At 52.1% G+C, this 15,887-nt stretch overlaps 1 protein-coding gene across 4 annotated transcripts in view; it reads right to left on the minus strand.

Annotated features, from left to right (window-relative positions):
• The window catches only part of TRERF1 (transcriptional regulating factor 1), a 206,585-nt gene that overhangs the window by 19,301 nt on the left and 171,397 nt on the right, over positions 1-15,887 (minus strand). For all 4 annotated transcript variants that reach the window (XM_067006223.1, XM_059075641.2, XM_059075635.2 and 1 more), the window contains 6 exons: positions 12,300-12,684; positions 11,074-11,140; positions 9,891-10,030; positions 9,653-9,756; positions 8,067-8,142; positions 123-211 (listed from right to left, as the gene is read on the minus strand). In XM_067006223.1, the coding sequence (XP_066862324.1) occupies positions 123-211; positions 8,067-8,142; positions 9,653-9,756; positions 9,891-10,030; positions 11,074-11,140; positions 12,300-12,684 (861 nt within the window). The remainder of the gene's footprint in view (positions 1-122; positions 212-8,066; positions 8,143-9,652; positions 9,757-9,890; positions 10,031-11,073; positions 11,141-12,299; positions 12,685-15,887) is intronic.

The following is a 15,887-nucleotide window of genomic DNA, read 5'->3' on the forward strand; positions in this document are numbered from 1 at the left end:
AGAGATGGAAGACATTCTTTTGGTGAGAGTCTTAAGCCAGTAACCAAATAACTCTATATATCTTTAGGTGTACAACTTCCCAAATTTGGTTTCAAGTGAGCAATGGGAAAAAGAATACTTACCATCTTCTGTACAAAAATAAAGTCTTTGTTGTAAGTGGCTAGTGCTTTATTAAACAGTTTTCTTTCTAGGGAGGTCCACTTGTCCGAACCTACAACAAAACACACATTTCATAAAAAACAGCTCAGTTCTCACTTGTGGTTGCTGGGTCACTTAGTTAAGTTACAAACTACAACTGTTCAGCATGTGATAGAATACATATCACACTTCTTTCTGAACAGGAAGTGCAGTGTAATGGTGAGGAGCCCCGACACCTGGGTTCAGATCTCAGCCGTGGCCTTGACCTTGGCAAGTTATTGAGCCTAAGACTCAGTTTTATTACCTACAAATGGGAATAATTCTGATTGTCTCCACCTCTTAAGATTTCTGTGAAGGTTAAAGAAGGTAATGCCCAAAAAGTGTCTAGTTTAGTAACTGGAAAATCATGAATGCTTAATGGAGTTTAGCTACAGTTTTTATGTAATTGGGATAAGGGCAAGCATTCACATAGCCAGTGATCCTCACATGTGCTGGATTCAGCAGTCTTCACCCTCAAGATGTTCACAATCTAGTGGGGAGAAAACCAGGAGGCCCTGCATTCAAGGTGATAATTGCGAGGATGAAGGGAGGGGTCGGGGGCCAATGGGGCACAAAGGAGGAACACCACACTCAGGTTAGGGCAGCCTGGAAGGCTTCCAGGTGGAGAGAACACCTGAGCGGGGTTTAAAAAGACACAGAAGCAAGTCAGGCAAGAAGGAGATGGAAAGGAATTCTGGGGAGAGAAGGTGGCATGTGCAAAGTCAGAAGCAAGCAGTGAGAGGACACATGTCATTCATTCATTCATCCATTAGGCAGATACTTATTAGGTGTTTACTACATGCAAGACGCAAGGGGAAAAAAAGCTAATACTTATAAGTGCTTACTATGTGCCAGGCTCTAAAGTACTTCACAGATAGTAGTCATTTGGTTCTACAGACAATCTGTAAGATTGGTGTTACTGCTACCCATTTTACAGATGAGGAAATGGAGGTGTTCAAGAAATAAGCAGTAATCCAGTACGGCTCAACTACAGGGTTCCAGCAGAGGGAAAGCAGATGAGGATGGGAGGTGAGAGGGACCAGTTCCTGACAAATCTGCAGACCAACGAAGAAGAGGCCCTGCAGTGCCGGGCTGGTGCATCTTGCCTTGCTGGCTGAACTTGACATTCATGTCAAAGCAGGATATGCAGATGTTTACAGAGAATGGTACTGGCCTATTTCCAAGGCAAGTCCTATTTCTGGGGGCTCAATCACTGTGGTTGGTTTGCAGAAACTCAGCCTCATTCTAATTTTTTGAATTCCCTGTATCTCTGATTCTTTGGATGGTACATGGCTGGGCTTTTGATAAGCCTCTACTTTTCAGAGCTGTAATCCCCCAAACTATAGCATTTTCCCTTCCAACCAGAACAAGCCCAAGATTTCCATTTTGCTATGGTTGATGGAGGGGCTAAAGTAAGAAAATCTGAATTGCTCCTTCTCTCAAAAGGCTGAGCCCAAATCATTCAAACAAGTGAAACCACGCCTGGCAGGCAGGCAGGAGGCAGACAGCCTTGGGTCCTTGAGAAAATATGTGACTCAGTGATGTCAGCTCAGATTTCTGAAATAAACACCGTCTCTGTGTGACTCCCTGATGGGTCCTTAAGCCAAGAGCTCTGGCTCCAGATGCAGGATATGCTCTCCACAGCTGGGCTGCTTCAGGCCTCTATAAAAGTAGGGCCACCACCTGATTTCTTTAGTTTGTGAGTTTCTCTCTTTACTTCTAGAAGGAAAGCAGCTTTCTGATTAACCCTCGGAAGAAGGAAGCCTCTTCCACAGGTTCTGGAGACCAGGACATCTCTGGTTGCGCAAACCATAGTAACAGGGAGAAGTGGGGCCAGAGGTTTGGAGAGGCTTTGCTAGAGTGGATGTGAGCAGAGCAGCTCGGTGGGGTTTGGAGCTCTGGAGCACTTGCATCGCCATTCCTTAACTTCTGTCCAACACTCAAGGGCTTCGGGCCCCAGCTCCCATTTGCTCCCATTACCCAGAGGCAGAGACAGAAAGAGCAAAACAGAAAGGCTGAACCAACAACTAACTGAAAGACCAAAGAGAAGTCGCGGCTCCTTTTAGGTATCCATTAAAACAGCAAAGAGAGATCAGAGAGGCAATGGTGTAAGGCGACCATGATGGGGACATGTCACACTAGCTGAGCCCCTGGACAAGCATATAGGGAGGTTGCTGTGCTGCCCTGATGCAGGTCCAGTCTGTGCAGCTCTGGGTTGCACCTCATATAGGAAGTTAGGGAGTATTTTGCTGATGAAAACCCCCAATTAGATGAATGAGAATCCTTTCCACCCTCAGCCAGATCCTACGTTTCCCGAGTCAGAGTGCAGCTCTAAGCCCCCGTGAGACACTCACAGGGTCACGCAGCCTCCTCAGGCCAGCACCCAGCCTCTATGGTGGACACACTTTCTTCCGCCCCACGCCAAGCTTGTCATCTGATTACTGCCCAAACCGCAGGGTTAAGTCCCCAGGTCTCTTTACTTGTGAGAGGTATGTCCCTACACGTCCCCAGATGGCCTTCCAGCTGTAACCGCACAGAAGGTGAAGTGACCTCCTGGACCATCTGTTATGGGGGATCCTCAAGCCTCACGGGGGAAGGAGGCCTTCTCCCCATCAACTCTTTGGTGGTTTTTAGGGCTGCTGCTCTGTGATGGGGTCTTCAGTCTTCCCAATCCCGGAGTGTCTACTCCACACCACCAGTTCTGGATTGGAAGTGGGCCGCACCCACGCACTTTCCTCTCTGTGCTGCCCCCCACCTGAGGGCTGGGGTGGGGAGCACGTGCTCAGACGGTGAGAGATGGCTCCTCCACGTAGTCCTAGGGTCTCCGCTTTAGCACACGTGACTGCCGTGCGTGTGTGTCTGTCCAACAAGGGTGTCCACAAACTGAGAGGCAGAGGCGGGGCCAGACAAGCCCATCGGTTCTCACGCTCCATCTTCACCGCACCCTGATCATGGGATCGCCCACAGGACTGAGAATCCCCTCCTGGGCTCTTGGGCTGAATTCCCAGGCTGAAGCCGGGTTTATAGACATAACATCTGAATGCGCTTGCCCCAAATAATAAAGCCACTGTGCTGTGATAAAAGGGGTGACTTGAATCAGGAGACCACAGGCTGCGAACCTGGTTCTGTCACTCACTTCTTCTGGGGCCCCTGCAAGTTTACTTCTCTGAGTCTCAGTTTCCTCTTTTGTGACCTGGGGATCCTGACAGTCACGCTGTGACTGGCAGCGTTTAGTCCTAAGTACGTGCACAGAGAATGTTTTCGATCTGGCCACTCCGACAGCAGATTCCAAATCAGTCTGCAGCCATGGGACGCACGCTGTCCCCTGCTGACGTCTGTGGGCACTCATGAAGCCTGCCGGTTCCTGCAGCGTTCCCTGTCGTGTGTGTGCTCACCCACAGCCTTACTCTGGGCTACCTGTAACTTGCAGCCTTCTCCCTGCCCCGAAATCCTCCTGTAATCCCGACAAGGCTCAGCGTCTCTCCTCCTGGGGTCTGTCTGGCAGGAGCATTTTCCTCATTCTTGGACAAGGTTTTCTAAGCCAGCCCTTCTTGGATTCTATTTCTTGAACAAAGTCCGGGATAAAATGCAAAACCGAGGCAGAGGGCTGCCCCAACTCCTCAGCTGCCCTCCCCCTCTGAGATCCCTGCTGTCCACTCAGCATGTCCCTGGGGTCGATGGGCTGATGACACACCCTCCCCCCACCTTCATCCATTCTCCCTGGGGATTCCTGGCTAGTGGGCTATTATCAGCAGGGGTCCCTAACAAGACGATTAAGGCTAATTACAAAGACCCTAATTAACTGGAGGAAACTGGTGCTGGGAACAGTATCCAGAGGAAAAATGTTCTGAGCTTCGGTTGCTGGGAAACAGGCTCTGGATGGTGGTGAAATTTGGGGCAATCTATAGCGAAAGCAGGCAATTAAAAAGAGACATGGAGGGGTGAGAGAAAGTTTGGGCAAGTATGTTTTAAAGAAGGCCTTTCTGTCTTCCTTTCAAGCTTTAAAAAACTGTTCTTGATGCTGTTGTTATAGCAGTTACATAAGAAAGACACGTTCATTGTAGAAAAAGGAGGACCTGTTTTTACACCAGATCTTCATTTCCGTGAAAGGTTTTCCATGATGGGTGAAGACTGAGTAATTTTTCTAGGGGTGCAGGTGAACCGGGTAATACCAAAGTTCCCTCTGGAGGCCAAAGGCAAGGAGGCCTTGATCTGAATCCAGAACCTGAGCTTGTCCACTAGCCTCTTTTCCACAAGTGCCACATCAGGCAAAGCAGCAGAGTATTAACTCCGTTCCTGCCTTTCAGGGGATCACTCTCCAGCTAGCGACATGGGCTAAGAATGCCTGTGAGATGACTTCACAGCTGTGCTTTTTTTTTTTTTTTTGCGGTATGCGGGCCTCTCACTGTTGTGGCCTCTCCCGTTGCGGAGCACAGGCTCCGGACACGCAGGCCTAGCGGCCATGGCTCACGGGCTTAGTTGCTCCGCGGCATGTGGGATCTTCCCGGACCAGGGCACGAACCCGTGTCTCCTGCATCGGCAGGCGGATTCTCAACCACTGCGCCACCAGGGAAGCCCACACAGCTGCGCTTCTTGCAAAGTATTCTCTGGAGAACGTAATTCTGTCTCTTCACCAAACTGGGGCAGCTTCCAAGACAGAGACCAGGCCTCCCCCCGACTGAATAGGTATATTCCCTCCAGGTCTCTTCCATCTCCAGAGTCAGGTCAGGGCTCAGGACCCAGTGAGTGCTTGGGCTGTGGTAGGGACCCACAGTAGCCTCCGCTGAACCCTTGCCAAGACTCCCAGGGCCAGGTCTGACACCCCTCCACTCCACACCCATCTGCAGGAATGACCGGCTCAACGGAAAAACCAAGGACACTGGAAGCCCTCTAATCATAACCAGGCATCCTTGTTACCCTGACAGACCCACACTCAAGCCTTCCCCACCCAACCCAACCGCTGACCGGGAGCCACTGCAAACAACCGCTGCCACTTATGGGCGGAGGGTTGGGAGAGAGGGCTGGACCGGGCACCTTGGTGTGAATTAAAGAGCCTGGGGGCCACTGCGACAGCCCCCTTCCTCTGAGGATCTTAACAGGGCTCTTCCGGGCTTGCCAAGCTGCCCCCAGATCTGGGCAAGCTGCCCACCTATACTGATGTCTTTCCTTTTCTCACTGAACTGCTTGGGATGGGATGGGATGGGGTGGAAGGGCAGGTCAGGGGGGAAGTGATTTTCACAGGCTCCTGTCTCTGTCTCCCCCCAATTCACAGTCTGCACCCCTGAACCCAGTCTTGCCACCTTCCCTCCAGGGCACAGGCCGAGGAGGTCTGACCTCTCGCTAGACAACTGGGAGCCTGGGGTGCAATTCCAGGGCCGGAGTCTGGCGGGAGTGACACTGGCCACAGCCGCAGAGCTGGAAGCAAAGGAGATTTCAGAAGACAGTGTCCCGGCGAGGCTGGACCTGAGCTGACAGTCCTGCTGGAGAGTAACCCAATGGGGCTTGGCACGAAGGCCAAGGCAGGACGGGGCCACGGGGTGGGATTCACCGACACCTGGAACCAATCAGAGGGTGGGGCGGTGAAAAGGGCGGAAGGTGGTCGCGGCTGGTAGCTGGGGCACGTGACGGGGGTAGATTCCGCGGCCTCCTCTGTGGTCTGGAAGGGAACCGCCAAGGGGATGGAGTCAGGCCAGACTTCAGAGATCTGTGACCTTTGTCCTTCGTGCTCATAATTCTAGAAGATTCTCTGGGGCCCAGTCTGTGATCACTTCCTGGAGAAGAGAGATGACTGGCAGACCTAGGCAAGCACCCTTTTCTTGGGGACACACAGCTAATGGGACACCAACCCTTCACACCTGACAGCTCCACCTCTCTTGTCTCCAAGGCTCAAAAGGATTCTGGAAGCAACAAGAGTGCTTCCTGGTCTGCTTATAGGGGAAGGGTGCAAGGGATGAAGGAGGATTTCCCAGGAACCCCCAACCCCAAAGATCAATGAATTTCAGCAGAGTTTAGGGCCTTCTAGTTTCAAAGCTTTTAGTACTATTTTAAGGTTGTTGTTTGGTGTTGTTTGGGGTGGAGGTGGTTTCTAGCCCATAGCTTTCCTGTCTCTTTTATGTCATGACACACACTAAAAAGATCACAATACCTGCTTGGCGTGCTGGGAAGAACTGGAGGGGATTTGGGGCCCAGACGAGGCTGCTCACAGCTGGAGCTGAGCAGCCCAGAGGCGCCGGCCACCCCAGTCACCCAGGGCGGAGGGCAGCCACAGCAGATGCTAGGGAAGTCTCCCCACTAAGCAGAGAAGCCTGACCCAGGCTCCAGGAGGCTGGACAGCCCGTCAGGGTTTAATGGGCAGCAGATGATGCTGGGAATTAAGAGGATTGAATTGTTTCCATGGCAGATTAGAGAGAACTCCCACATCTTCTACCCACACTTGGGGTAGACACCAAGCAGGAAATGATGGAGACAATATTAAGAAACTAGCTCCTTGAGGCCACAGGGTTACATGATGGATTTCTTATCCATCATGACAAGCCCATTCTGTGCTTGTCTAGTGCCAGCAGCAGCCTGTGTGCTGGGAGCGATCCACAGGCAGGCATCCCGGGCTTGCTGTGCTCAGGTGAGTGGCTTCTGAGGCCTTTCCACCCTGTGATGACAGGCAAGAGGGCCAACTCAGGAGAGGAGCCCGTTCTGCAAGGCAGATGGTGGTGGGGTCACAGGGAGCCCCCTGAGAACACGCCGGAATCTGCAGAACAGCCCTCACCTGAGGCCACATCTGGCCGCCTGGACCGAGGACTGGAAAAGGTATTTACTGGGTCCCCAAGGCCACTGAGGTACTTAGCACCCAACTACGCAGGGTCCCCCCAGGCACCAGAGACACCTTCAAATGATTAACAACCAAGGGGCATTGGAGGATCCAGCCCTCTCTGAAACAGAGAACCCAGGAAGGTTCGTGGAGGCCCCCAGAATGGACAGGGCTACTAGTTAACGGAAATACAAACATTGACTTCAACTTCATTATCACCGCAGGTTCCCCAGCCTGTTTCATTCTCTCTTCACGATTCTCAGTACATTCAACTCTCCAAGGTGTGTCCTCCTTCCCTCGTATTGGTGATGCCATTGTTAATCCACCCCCTCCTAAGAGAGACTCGTATGTATATGTACGTGTATGTGTACGTGTACATTTATCTGTGTATGCACACGTATACATGTGCATGTACACGTCTTTCTCCCACCATTACTGATCTGTCATTTAACAACTGCCTACCCCTCAGACTCCAAACTGCACAGGACAGGACTCTGTCTACATCTGTCACTGTCACTTCCTCCTCTTAGTGTTCAGCACAGTTTCCTGGACATAGGAAGTGCTCATTAATTGTTCAACCAATGAATAATAAAGCTACTAGACTGTGCCAGGCATTGGGCTCCATATACTCTCTCAATCTTCACAAAATCCTACAAGGGATGGAGTATGAGCCCCATTTTACAGGTGAGGAAACCAAGGCTGCAGAAGGCCATGGGGTGCAGGCAAGATGTGAACCCACGTCGACTGATCCCGAAGCCCAGGGGCCGCTGCGTGCTGTTGCCTCTGTGGTCTCCCCTCTGTGGCTCTTCCTCCGGGTGCACCGATCTCACTGCTGCACGTGCGGGCCTTGTCCCCTGTCGCCCAGCTCTTGGCACACCCAGGAGGGGCAGGAACCCAGACAGAACCCAACAGCAACCAGCCATCAGACACAGCTGCCCCACCACCTATGCCCCAGAGGCCTTGAGTAAACACAAGCGGCACTGAGGACAGGACGGGTGCTATCTGTTATTAAAAGGGGACACAACCAACACGCAGACAGCCCGCTCTCAGGAAGCAAGGGGGCACAGGGCTCCGGGCAACCTACCGGCATAGTGGTAATTTGCTAAAGGGTGACATTTTAACCTGACTGGCTTCCGCAGCAGCAGCATTTCCAGAGCAGCCTGCAGACCCATGGGAGAGAAAAGGCGAGAGTCAGTCACGGGGCTTGTGTCCTCAGAAGACCATCTGCCTAACAGGGAAAATGAGCCAGCATTGCAGGGCCCGGGGTTGGGGGGCTGGAAGGAAAAACAGAGGAGACTCCCCGATTTGGGGTCTTCCTTCTGGTCAGCACCCAACAGGACTCATCATTCTAATACCTCTTCCGCCCATGCCTGCAGCCAGCTGGTCTTGTCACAAAAACACAGGTGGCAGCCAAAACCCCACTCCTTCCTTGGTGAGGGCCCCAGCTTCAGAGATATGGTGGAGCCTCCTCTGTTTGGAGGCTGAGTCTCTGAGGAAATGAGTGGGTGATTTGGAACTGTTTTTGCAGAAAAATCACATGTTTCATTACAACTGAACATCAACAGCTATATTAGTAATAACTGTACTACACACTGTCCTTCCAGGGAGCCTTGCTAAATAACCCTTTCAAATCTACATCCTTCAGCCTCAGTGACTTTGTTAAAAAAGCGGTGCAGGTGGAGTTGAGCTGTGGGTGGTTTGGGGATCTCAAATCCTGCTACTCCAAGTGTCGTCCATGGACCAGCAGCACGGGTATCCCCTGGGAGCAGGTTAGAAATGCAGCACCTTGGGCCCCACCTCCAGAACTGCTGAATAAGAGCCTGCATTTTAACAAGACTCCCTAGGTGATATGCACGCACGTTAACAGTTTGAGAAGCACGGCTCTGCAGCACTCATCTTAAAAGGTCAAGAAGAGTTCTCCAACGTTCTAGAGAACCCTTGAAGGGTATCAGTAATCTCACGAGAAGGTAGTATTGGGACATTTGTTTACTTTCACATTTTCATAAAATCAAAGAAGCAGGAGGTTAGCTCTGGTATAAGAATCATGTATTTACTAAAGGGGAAGCTGAGGCTAGTGACGAAGTGCTCCAGCCAGGGGTCCAGGTTGAGCAGGCAAATGGTCAGCTCTGATTCTGGGAAAAGGGCACCAAACTTCTGGTTTGGGGATGCCAGAGAACTGTGCCCAAAGTGGAAGAATGACACCAGATGGTGCACAGCGAACATTTCGTTTTGGTTAGGGGAGCAAACGGTTCTATGAACGTCAAACTCTGGTTGATTTCCAGGTAGGGAGGAATGAGGAGCAGAGCATGACAGGCTATTTTAGGCCAAGTCTTGCTTCGGGAAGGCCTTCTACTTCCATCACTGCAGACCTGTTTCCTGATGTGAATTACAAGACTGCTGAAAAGAAATTCTAGTTTCCCAAAACAGATGTTGCCATCATTGTTACTTGGGAACAGATGTGCAAACAGAAATCCAACTGGATGTTTTCTGCAGGCTTTCAAATCCTGGCCTACTCATTGAGATAAGGAACATGGGAGGCACACTGACTGGTCATCAGCTTAAGAGTTGGTTGTGGGGGGCATGAAACAACACAGAAACTTGGTAAAATACTTTTCAGAATTCCGACATGAAGCGTATGAACTGGGAAGCCTCCTTTTCACAGTTCCTTACCATCACATCACCTTTGGCCTCGAAGAGAGAGTGCAAAGCAAATTCAGAATTGGTCCCTCCACCTGGCAACGCACTTGAACAGCACAAATTCAGGAGATTCTCCACTGTTGGGAACAAAGAGAGGCCACTGCATCAGAAAGAGCTCAGGGTCACCGGAAAGACAAACCGATCCTGGAGCCAGAGGCCCCCGGGAGAGAATCCAGCCCTTCCTGCCCAGTTCTTCCCATGCTGCCAATACCTCTTTGCTGGAAGTCCTGGTTTTCCAGCTCTGGCCAGGGCTTCCATACCAGTGTGGCCTTGTGTATGTCCTGGGCCAGGGCAGAGACATCCTGGAGTTCTGGGATCTCTGCTTGGAATCTCAAGCCAATGTTGATGCGTCTTTAATCACAAGAAGAAAAACAACAGTGTGGTCTTCAATTTGAGACCAAGGGCAACTGTCAGGGACTTGAAAAAGAAGGAAACCAGTTCCTCCTGCAAGAAGAATGCAGGGGCATTTCCTCACAGTGTGATCTGAAGATTCCAGGCATGGCCTTTCCACTGGGATAAGGAACAGCTTTAAGATTGTGGAGAGATGCTGTGGGGAGCAAGAGAGAAGCCTGCCTGGGGCTTCAAAGCTCCCTATAACTGGGAGTGGGAGGGTCCTAATTCCAAGGGAACAGCTGCCCAGAACATGGCCGAGGGTATCACTTAACCCAATGGGACAAATACAAAGTGCTTATTCCATTTTTTAGCCCTTTCAGACCACTTTCACATAAATGATCCCATCTGAACCTCACCAAGACCTGTGATGTAAGCAAGGCAGTGATAATTATTCCTACTCAATAGATGAGTTAACTAAAGCTTAGAACGGTTAACTTGATCAAGATCAAATAACAAAACGGTGCTGGAACCAGGTTTCATGATTCCTGACTCAATCTACTCACCACTCTACCATCTGGCCTCTTGAGTGCTTATCCATGAAAATAACCAGCTTTCTCTTTCATTATACCCCCCAACTCAATTACTCAACAAGGCCACTTGGAGGATCAGCCAAGAATCTTAGGGAGGAGTGGGGGGATCAAGGGCATTTGGATGGAGCCTCGTGGAGTGCTAGGCACCCTGAGACAGATGTCTCAATGTCACTGGGGATGTGAAGGCATGTGGCCCCAACCAAACTGGCTCACGGAGCCACAGATGGAGATGCCTGGTTCTCCAAACACAAGGCTCCTTGCTTTTACTGTTTAGTCTTTAGAAAAGGCCTTGAAATACTGGCAGTTACAGGGAAACAACAGTACTTGAGAAATACCATGATCATACATTTTCTACAACTTCTTGCCCAGTGGCCACTCTGATCCCAGAAGCACTAGCTATACTTCTCAAAGCTCCCCATCCCTTTTCTAGGCTGAGGCTTCTGTTCTAAAGAATAATTGGCTTTTCCTTACGGTTCGACATCAACGGTCTGCTCTCCAGGCCCTGGCGTGACTGTCACGTTGCTGCCATCGATGCTGTCTGAAGCACAAAAACCAGGGGTCATTGGTCAACACGGAAGGGTACTGAAGAAACTAAATGAGCAGTTACCTAAACAGGCAAGACAGGGCCCCTCTCCTACCCAACCCATGCCGGAGTTACCCCAGCAGTCTCCAAGGAGTTGGATGGAACGTGGAGCAATGTGGCTTAGCGTTTCCCCACTTCTCACACAGGGTAAGGAGTGGCCAGCTGCCCCACTCTGGTCTGCTAAGCTTTTTATTTCTTCATTTTTAAAATTATTTAAAAATAATTTTTGGCTGTGTGCATGGGGCCTGCGGGAGCCTAGTTCCTCGACCCGGGATTGAACCCAGGCCCTCTGCAGTGAAGTGTGAAGTCCTAAGAGCTGGGCCACTAGGGAATTCCCCTGTTAATTTGTCTTATTTCTATGAAACTATTCTTGCTCCAGAAAGAGATCCTGGCTACAGGCCTCTCCTGCTTGATTTTTTAAAAAAATAAATTTATTTTTATTTTTAGCTGCATTGGATCTTCCCTGTGGTGGATGGGCTTTCTCTAGCTGCGGTGAGCGGGGGCCATTCTTCGATGAAGTGTGCAGGCGGTGGCTTCTCTTGTTGCGGAGCATGGGCTCTAGGCCCACGGGCTTCAGTAGTTGTGGCACGCGGGCTCAGCAGTTGTGGTTCGCAGGCTCAGTAGTTGTAGCGCATTGGCCTAGGCGCTCCACGGCATGTGGGATCTTCCCGGACCTCGGCTCGAACCCGTGTCCCCTGCATTGGCAGGCGGATTCTTAAGCACTGGGCCACCAGGGAAGCCCTCCTGCTTGACCTTTACACAGCACGCTAAACTGTGAAGGTGTGGTCTTGCCTATAATCCCATTTGTACATCTACTTAGTACATTTACTTTGGGTGTCTTACACGGTTATCCACAGCACACTTCAACTGTTTTTCCTCATCCCAAAGAAACTCTGATTATCGCTCTACGCGTTAGTCTCCGCGGCTAGACTGTGTTTCCCCTGAGGAGAAGTGTTCTATTTCTAGCACCTAGCACATTGCCCGGTACAGAGTCGAGCCACCGTCAAGGTCTGTGGAAAATGAGACGACAGAATGGGAGGCCCCCTGGGGCAGCACCCAGCACAGTCGGGGCGCCGCCCCCGAGGTCGCGGAGGCGGGGACAGGGGCGACTCACTGGGGCGGCAGAGCAGCACGCGAGGCGTGGGCGTCAGGGGCGTGAGGGGCAGCTGCGGATGCGCGCCGGCGCCGTGGCCGGAGATAAGCACGTTGCTGAAGAGCCCCGAACCCTGGCGCACCGGGCTGAGCATGGGCGGGGGCGTGTAGGGGGGCAGCTCGTGGGCGGGGTCGAGGAGGAGGTGGTCGCCCAGGACGCGCGGGGAGCGCAGCTGGCTCTGGTACAGGGTGGCGCCAGAGTGCGAGGCGGCGAGGTTGGGGGTGTAAGAGGGCGGAGGCGGGATGAAGAGCGGCTCCGGCCGGTGCCGGAACTTCTTTTTCTCCGGCGCGGTCTTGAGGGCTTCCTCGGCTTTGGCCAAGCCTGGCTGATGCTTCTTGGGAATTTCCTACAAGGGGAAGAATGATCTGATTCAAATACTTGGGCTTTTACCACAGGCCCTTTCCACAGGTTGAGGGAAGGGGGACTGCTGTCCTAACGGGGACCCCTCCTCCCTTCCACTTGTCTGACCCCAGCATCCTCCGCCTTCAGAAACGGCCACATCCACTTCAGACAGGGCGAGATCTGGTGGCTTGATTAGGGAGAAAACTTTGGTTTTGGAGGAAATCCCTCATGTCTGGAGAGGGATGGGGGTGGTAGGAATAGTGGGTGGGCAAGAAAGAATAAATTCACATTCTTTATTGCTTATCACTGCATTCCCATCTGGTGAGTGGAATCCAGCTGAGTGGGCCCTTTAATTCCCCACTGCTCCCCGGGGACAGACATCGGGGACAGATAACACATGTTCTGAGAAGGCGACAGAAGATTCTATTCAGGGAAGCTGAGCAGAGGCTGTGGGGCAGGAAGAGGGGGTCAGGCCTTGGCCAAGGCTCCCAGGGCCAGTGACCCACACTGGGCTCTTCTTCAAGGTAACCTTAGGGTTGAGGAGAGCCATCTCGGATCTTTGAGGCCCATGTGCTCTCCTAGAAGTGGATCTGGGGAACCTCCCCCCCTCACCACCCCTCATTACTGCTCCCAGCACTGGTGGCTTATCTGTGGTAAACCCTTCTCGTAGGTTGGTTTCCTGTCAGCAGTGTTAGTTTATTTTATTCCAGCAGATCCAAGCATCTTCTGGAAGGAAGATCTGCCACATGGATACAGATATACTAATAAGTAAACACACGCACGGAAAGAGATAAGCAGGGCATGCCAAAGCCAAACACAAACAGACTTGGTTGTGTGCCAGCATGAGACCAGAAAACCCCCCCCGAGAGCTGGGTGTGGCTGGAGAGGCAGCCGTGAGGTTGGGAGGGGCTGTGAGGATACCTGCAGAAAAGTTCTGGGCAGTCTGTGGTCCCCTCCCAGGCCCCTACAGGCCAGTGCTCGTCACAGCTGTGGTCCCTGGCAATCCCTGTGTCCAGGGTGGCGCCTGAGGAGGAGGCAGCAGGGGGTGATGGGAAGGGTTGGCCATGGTCATGTGACCAGCCTCCTCCAGGCCATGTGACCTGCCCCAGTCACCCCTCAGCTCTGGGCTCCTTTCCCTCAGGGCCCCTTCTGCTGCCTTCAGCACTTCAGGCTGCCCCTCCTGTCTCTCCCTCAGCTTCATCGTCTTCTGGGGTGCTGTCCCAGCCCCTAGGAGGGGAGTCTAGGGAAGCAGAAAGGTGAGGAAAGGGGAAGGGGCAGCGGGGACCCCCAGGCCCCTAGGGGGCTCTCCTTAGGTCAGAGAGCCCCAACCTGCTTCCTTTCCCCACCAGAGGGCTCCTCACCACCTGAGGCTGAGGTGGAGAGAGGGGGCTGAGGAATGGGAAGAAGGTGCACGTGCCCTCCAACTTGGGGAGCAATCCTGACACTTCACACCTGGTTCCTGGGTAACTGATGGGGTCACCTGAGGACCCCGAGTGACTTCAACCCTGCACTGGAATCCACACCTCTGACCACAGGGCCAAAGGTCCCTTTCGGGCTCTCTCTACTTGAGCCTCTGGGTTCTGTTCCAACAGCTCTGTTCTGGGACTGTCCAATCCCCCAGGCAAGGCTCTGAGACCCTGGGCCAGGGAAGGCCCCCGGAATATCAGACCTGGATGTCACTTGGGAGGAAGCATTTACAGAGTTCCAGCCAAGCTGGAGACAGGACCAAGCACTGAGAGGTTTTAAAAGCTCCTCAGAGAGGTGACAGTCACTGAGGAGGCCAATACCACCCCCGCCCCCCCAACCCCAGATCAGGGAGAAACTGAAGTTCTGAGAGGGGAAGGGTCTCGGCTGGCTGCATCCCAGGTGGCTAGGAGCAGAGTGGGGATTAAAACACAGGGCTCCTACTTGGACATTTTGATTTCTTTATATTAAGTGTCAGGACCTTGCTCACACTTACTCAGGTGCTACCTACATGCTTCCATTTCGGCTTATCTCCTCACAGTATCTCTCTCACCCTTCCCGCAAAACCAAGTTCACCTCTGCCTTCAGAACCCTACTTGGAACTCCCCTCGTGATGATCTTCTCAGCAAACTCACATCAAACTTCCCTTGCCTCACCCCAGTCCCTAATGAGCTTAGCTCCCCAGGTATATTCCCCACCAGCCACACGCAGGGCATTGCTGCCTTGCTCTGTCTTGAACTGGGGTGGGGCTGCTGCCTGGGGCTCTGACCCCTGTGTGACTACGAACCTTACTTTCTCCAGCTTCAGGCTGAGAGTTTCCAGAGGGTAGAAACAGCATCCCTCCCACCAAATGAGGAACTGCCCTGGGCAAAGAGGGGGCTTGGCTGTGTCGTTTCATCTCTCTGCGTGTTGCTGGCCCCCAAGACCTGCCAGCTGATGAGAATCCTCACCTCCAGAGGTTCTCCATCTGTCTTTCCTCTTCTGAGCCCTGATATTACATAGAAAACCAAAAAGGCTCTTTCTAGATTTTTCTAGTTCTCTTAATTATCCTCCCTATCCCTATTCTGGCCCAACCCCACTCGTGTCTCCTGGAATCCCAGCAGCTACCTATTCTGTGAGGACAAATGTGACTCAGCACACTACTCTGTGGGGAGGGGACAAATCTGATGTAGTGAATCACATGGGTTACAGACTCCCCAGGGGAGGGGAGGAGAGAGGGGGAGAGGGACAGAGAGAGAGAGAGAGAGAGAGAGAGGGACAGAGAAAGAGGGTGGGGGGAGAGGGAGAGGGAGAGAAGAGGGAAGGAGAGGGATAGAGAGGGAAGGACAGTGAGAGAGATCTCTGTCCCAGAACCAAGCTAAGCTGCTTGGGTGAAGCACTCGGAACTCGAGAAAGAGAAGAGCGGTGAATAAGAAACACAAATCTCTTTGCTTTCTTGAGATTGGGGGGTGGGTGTCTCAGGGGAATTACTTTGGGAATCTTAATGAATCCGGTCCTCTGAGGGTATTTATTTACACAGGGGTGATACTGAATATTAAGCATGTGGTAAGGCTGACTGACCCTCAGAATGGATGCCAGCGCTACTGCCTGGAGGACCTGCTGTGCCAGGGGTTGCCTCTTTGGTTGCTGGATTTGGGGAAGTCTGGAGATCCTGAGGGAGGGGCCAGGACCCTGGGCAGTAGCTATGTATTATCTGGGACAGTACTTCCATATTTTAATAACTGTGATCACCAGCTGAGTTAT

Source organism: Kogia breviceps, chromosome 10, assembly GCF_026419965.1.
Source record: "Kogia breviceps isolate mKogBre1 chromosome 10, mKogBre1 haplotype 1, whole genome shotgun sequence".
NCBI lineage: Eukaryota > Metazoa > Chordata > Mammalia > Artiodactyla > Physeteridae > Kogia > Kogia breviceps.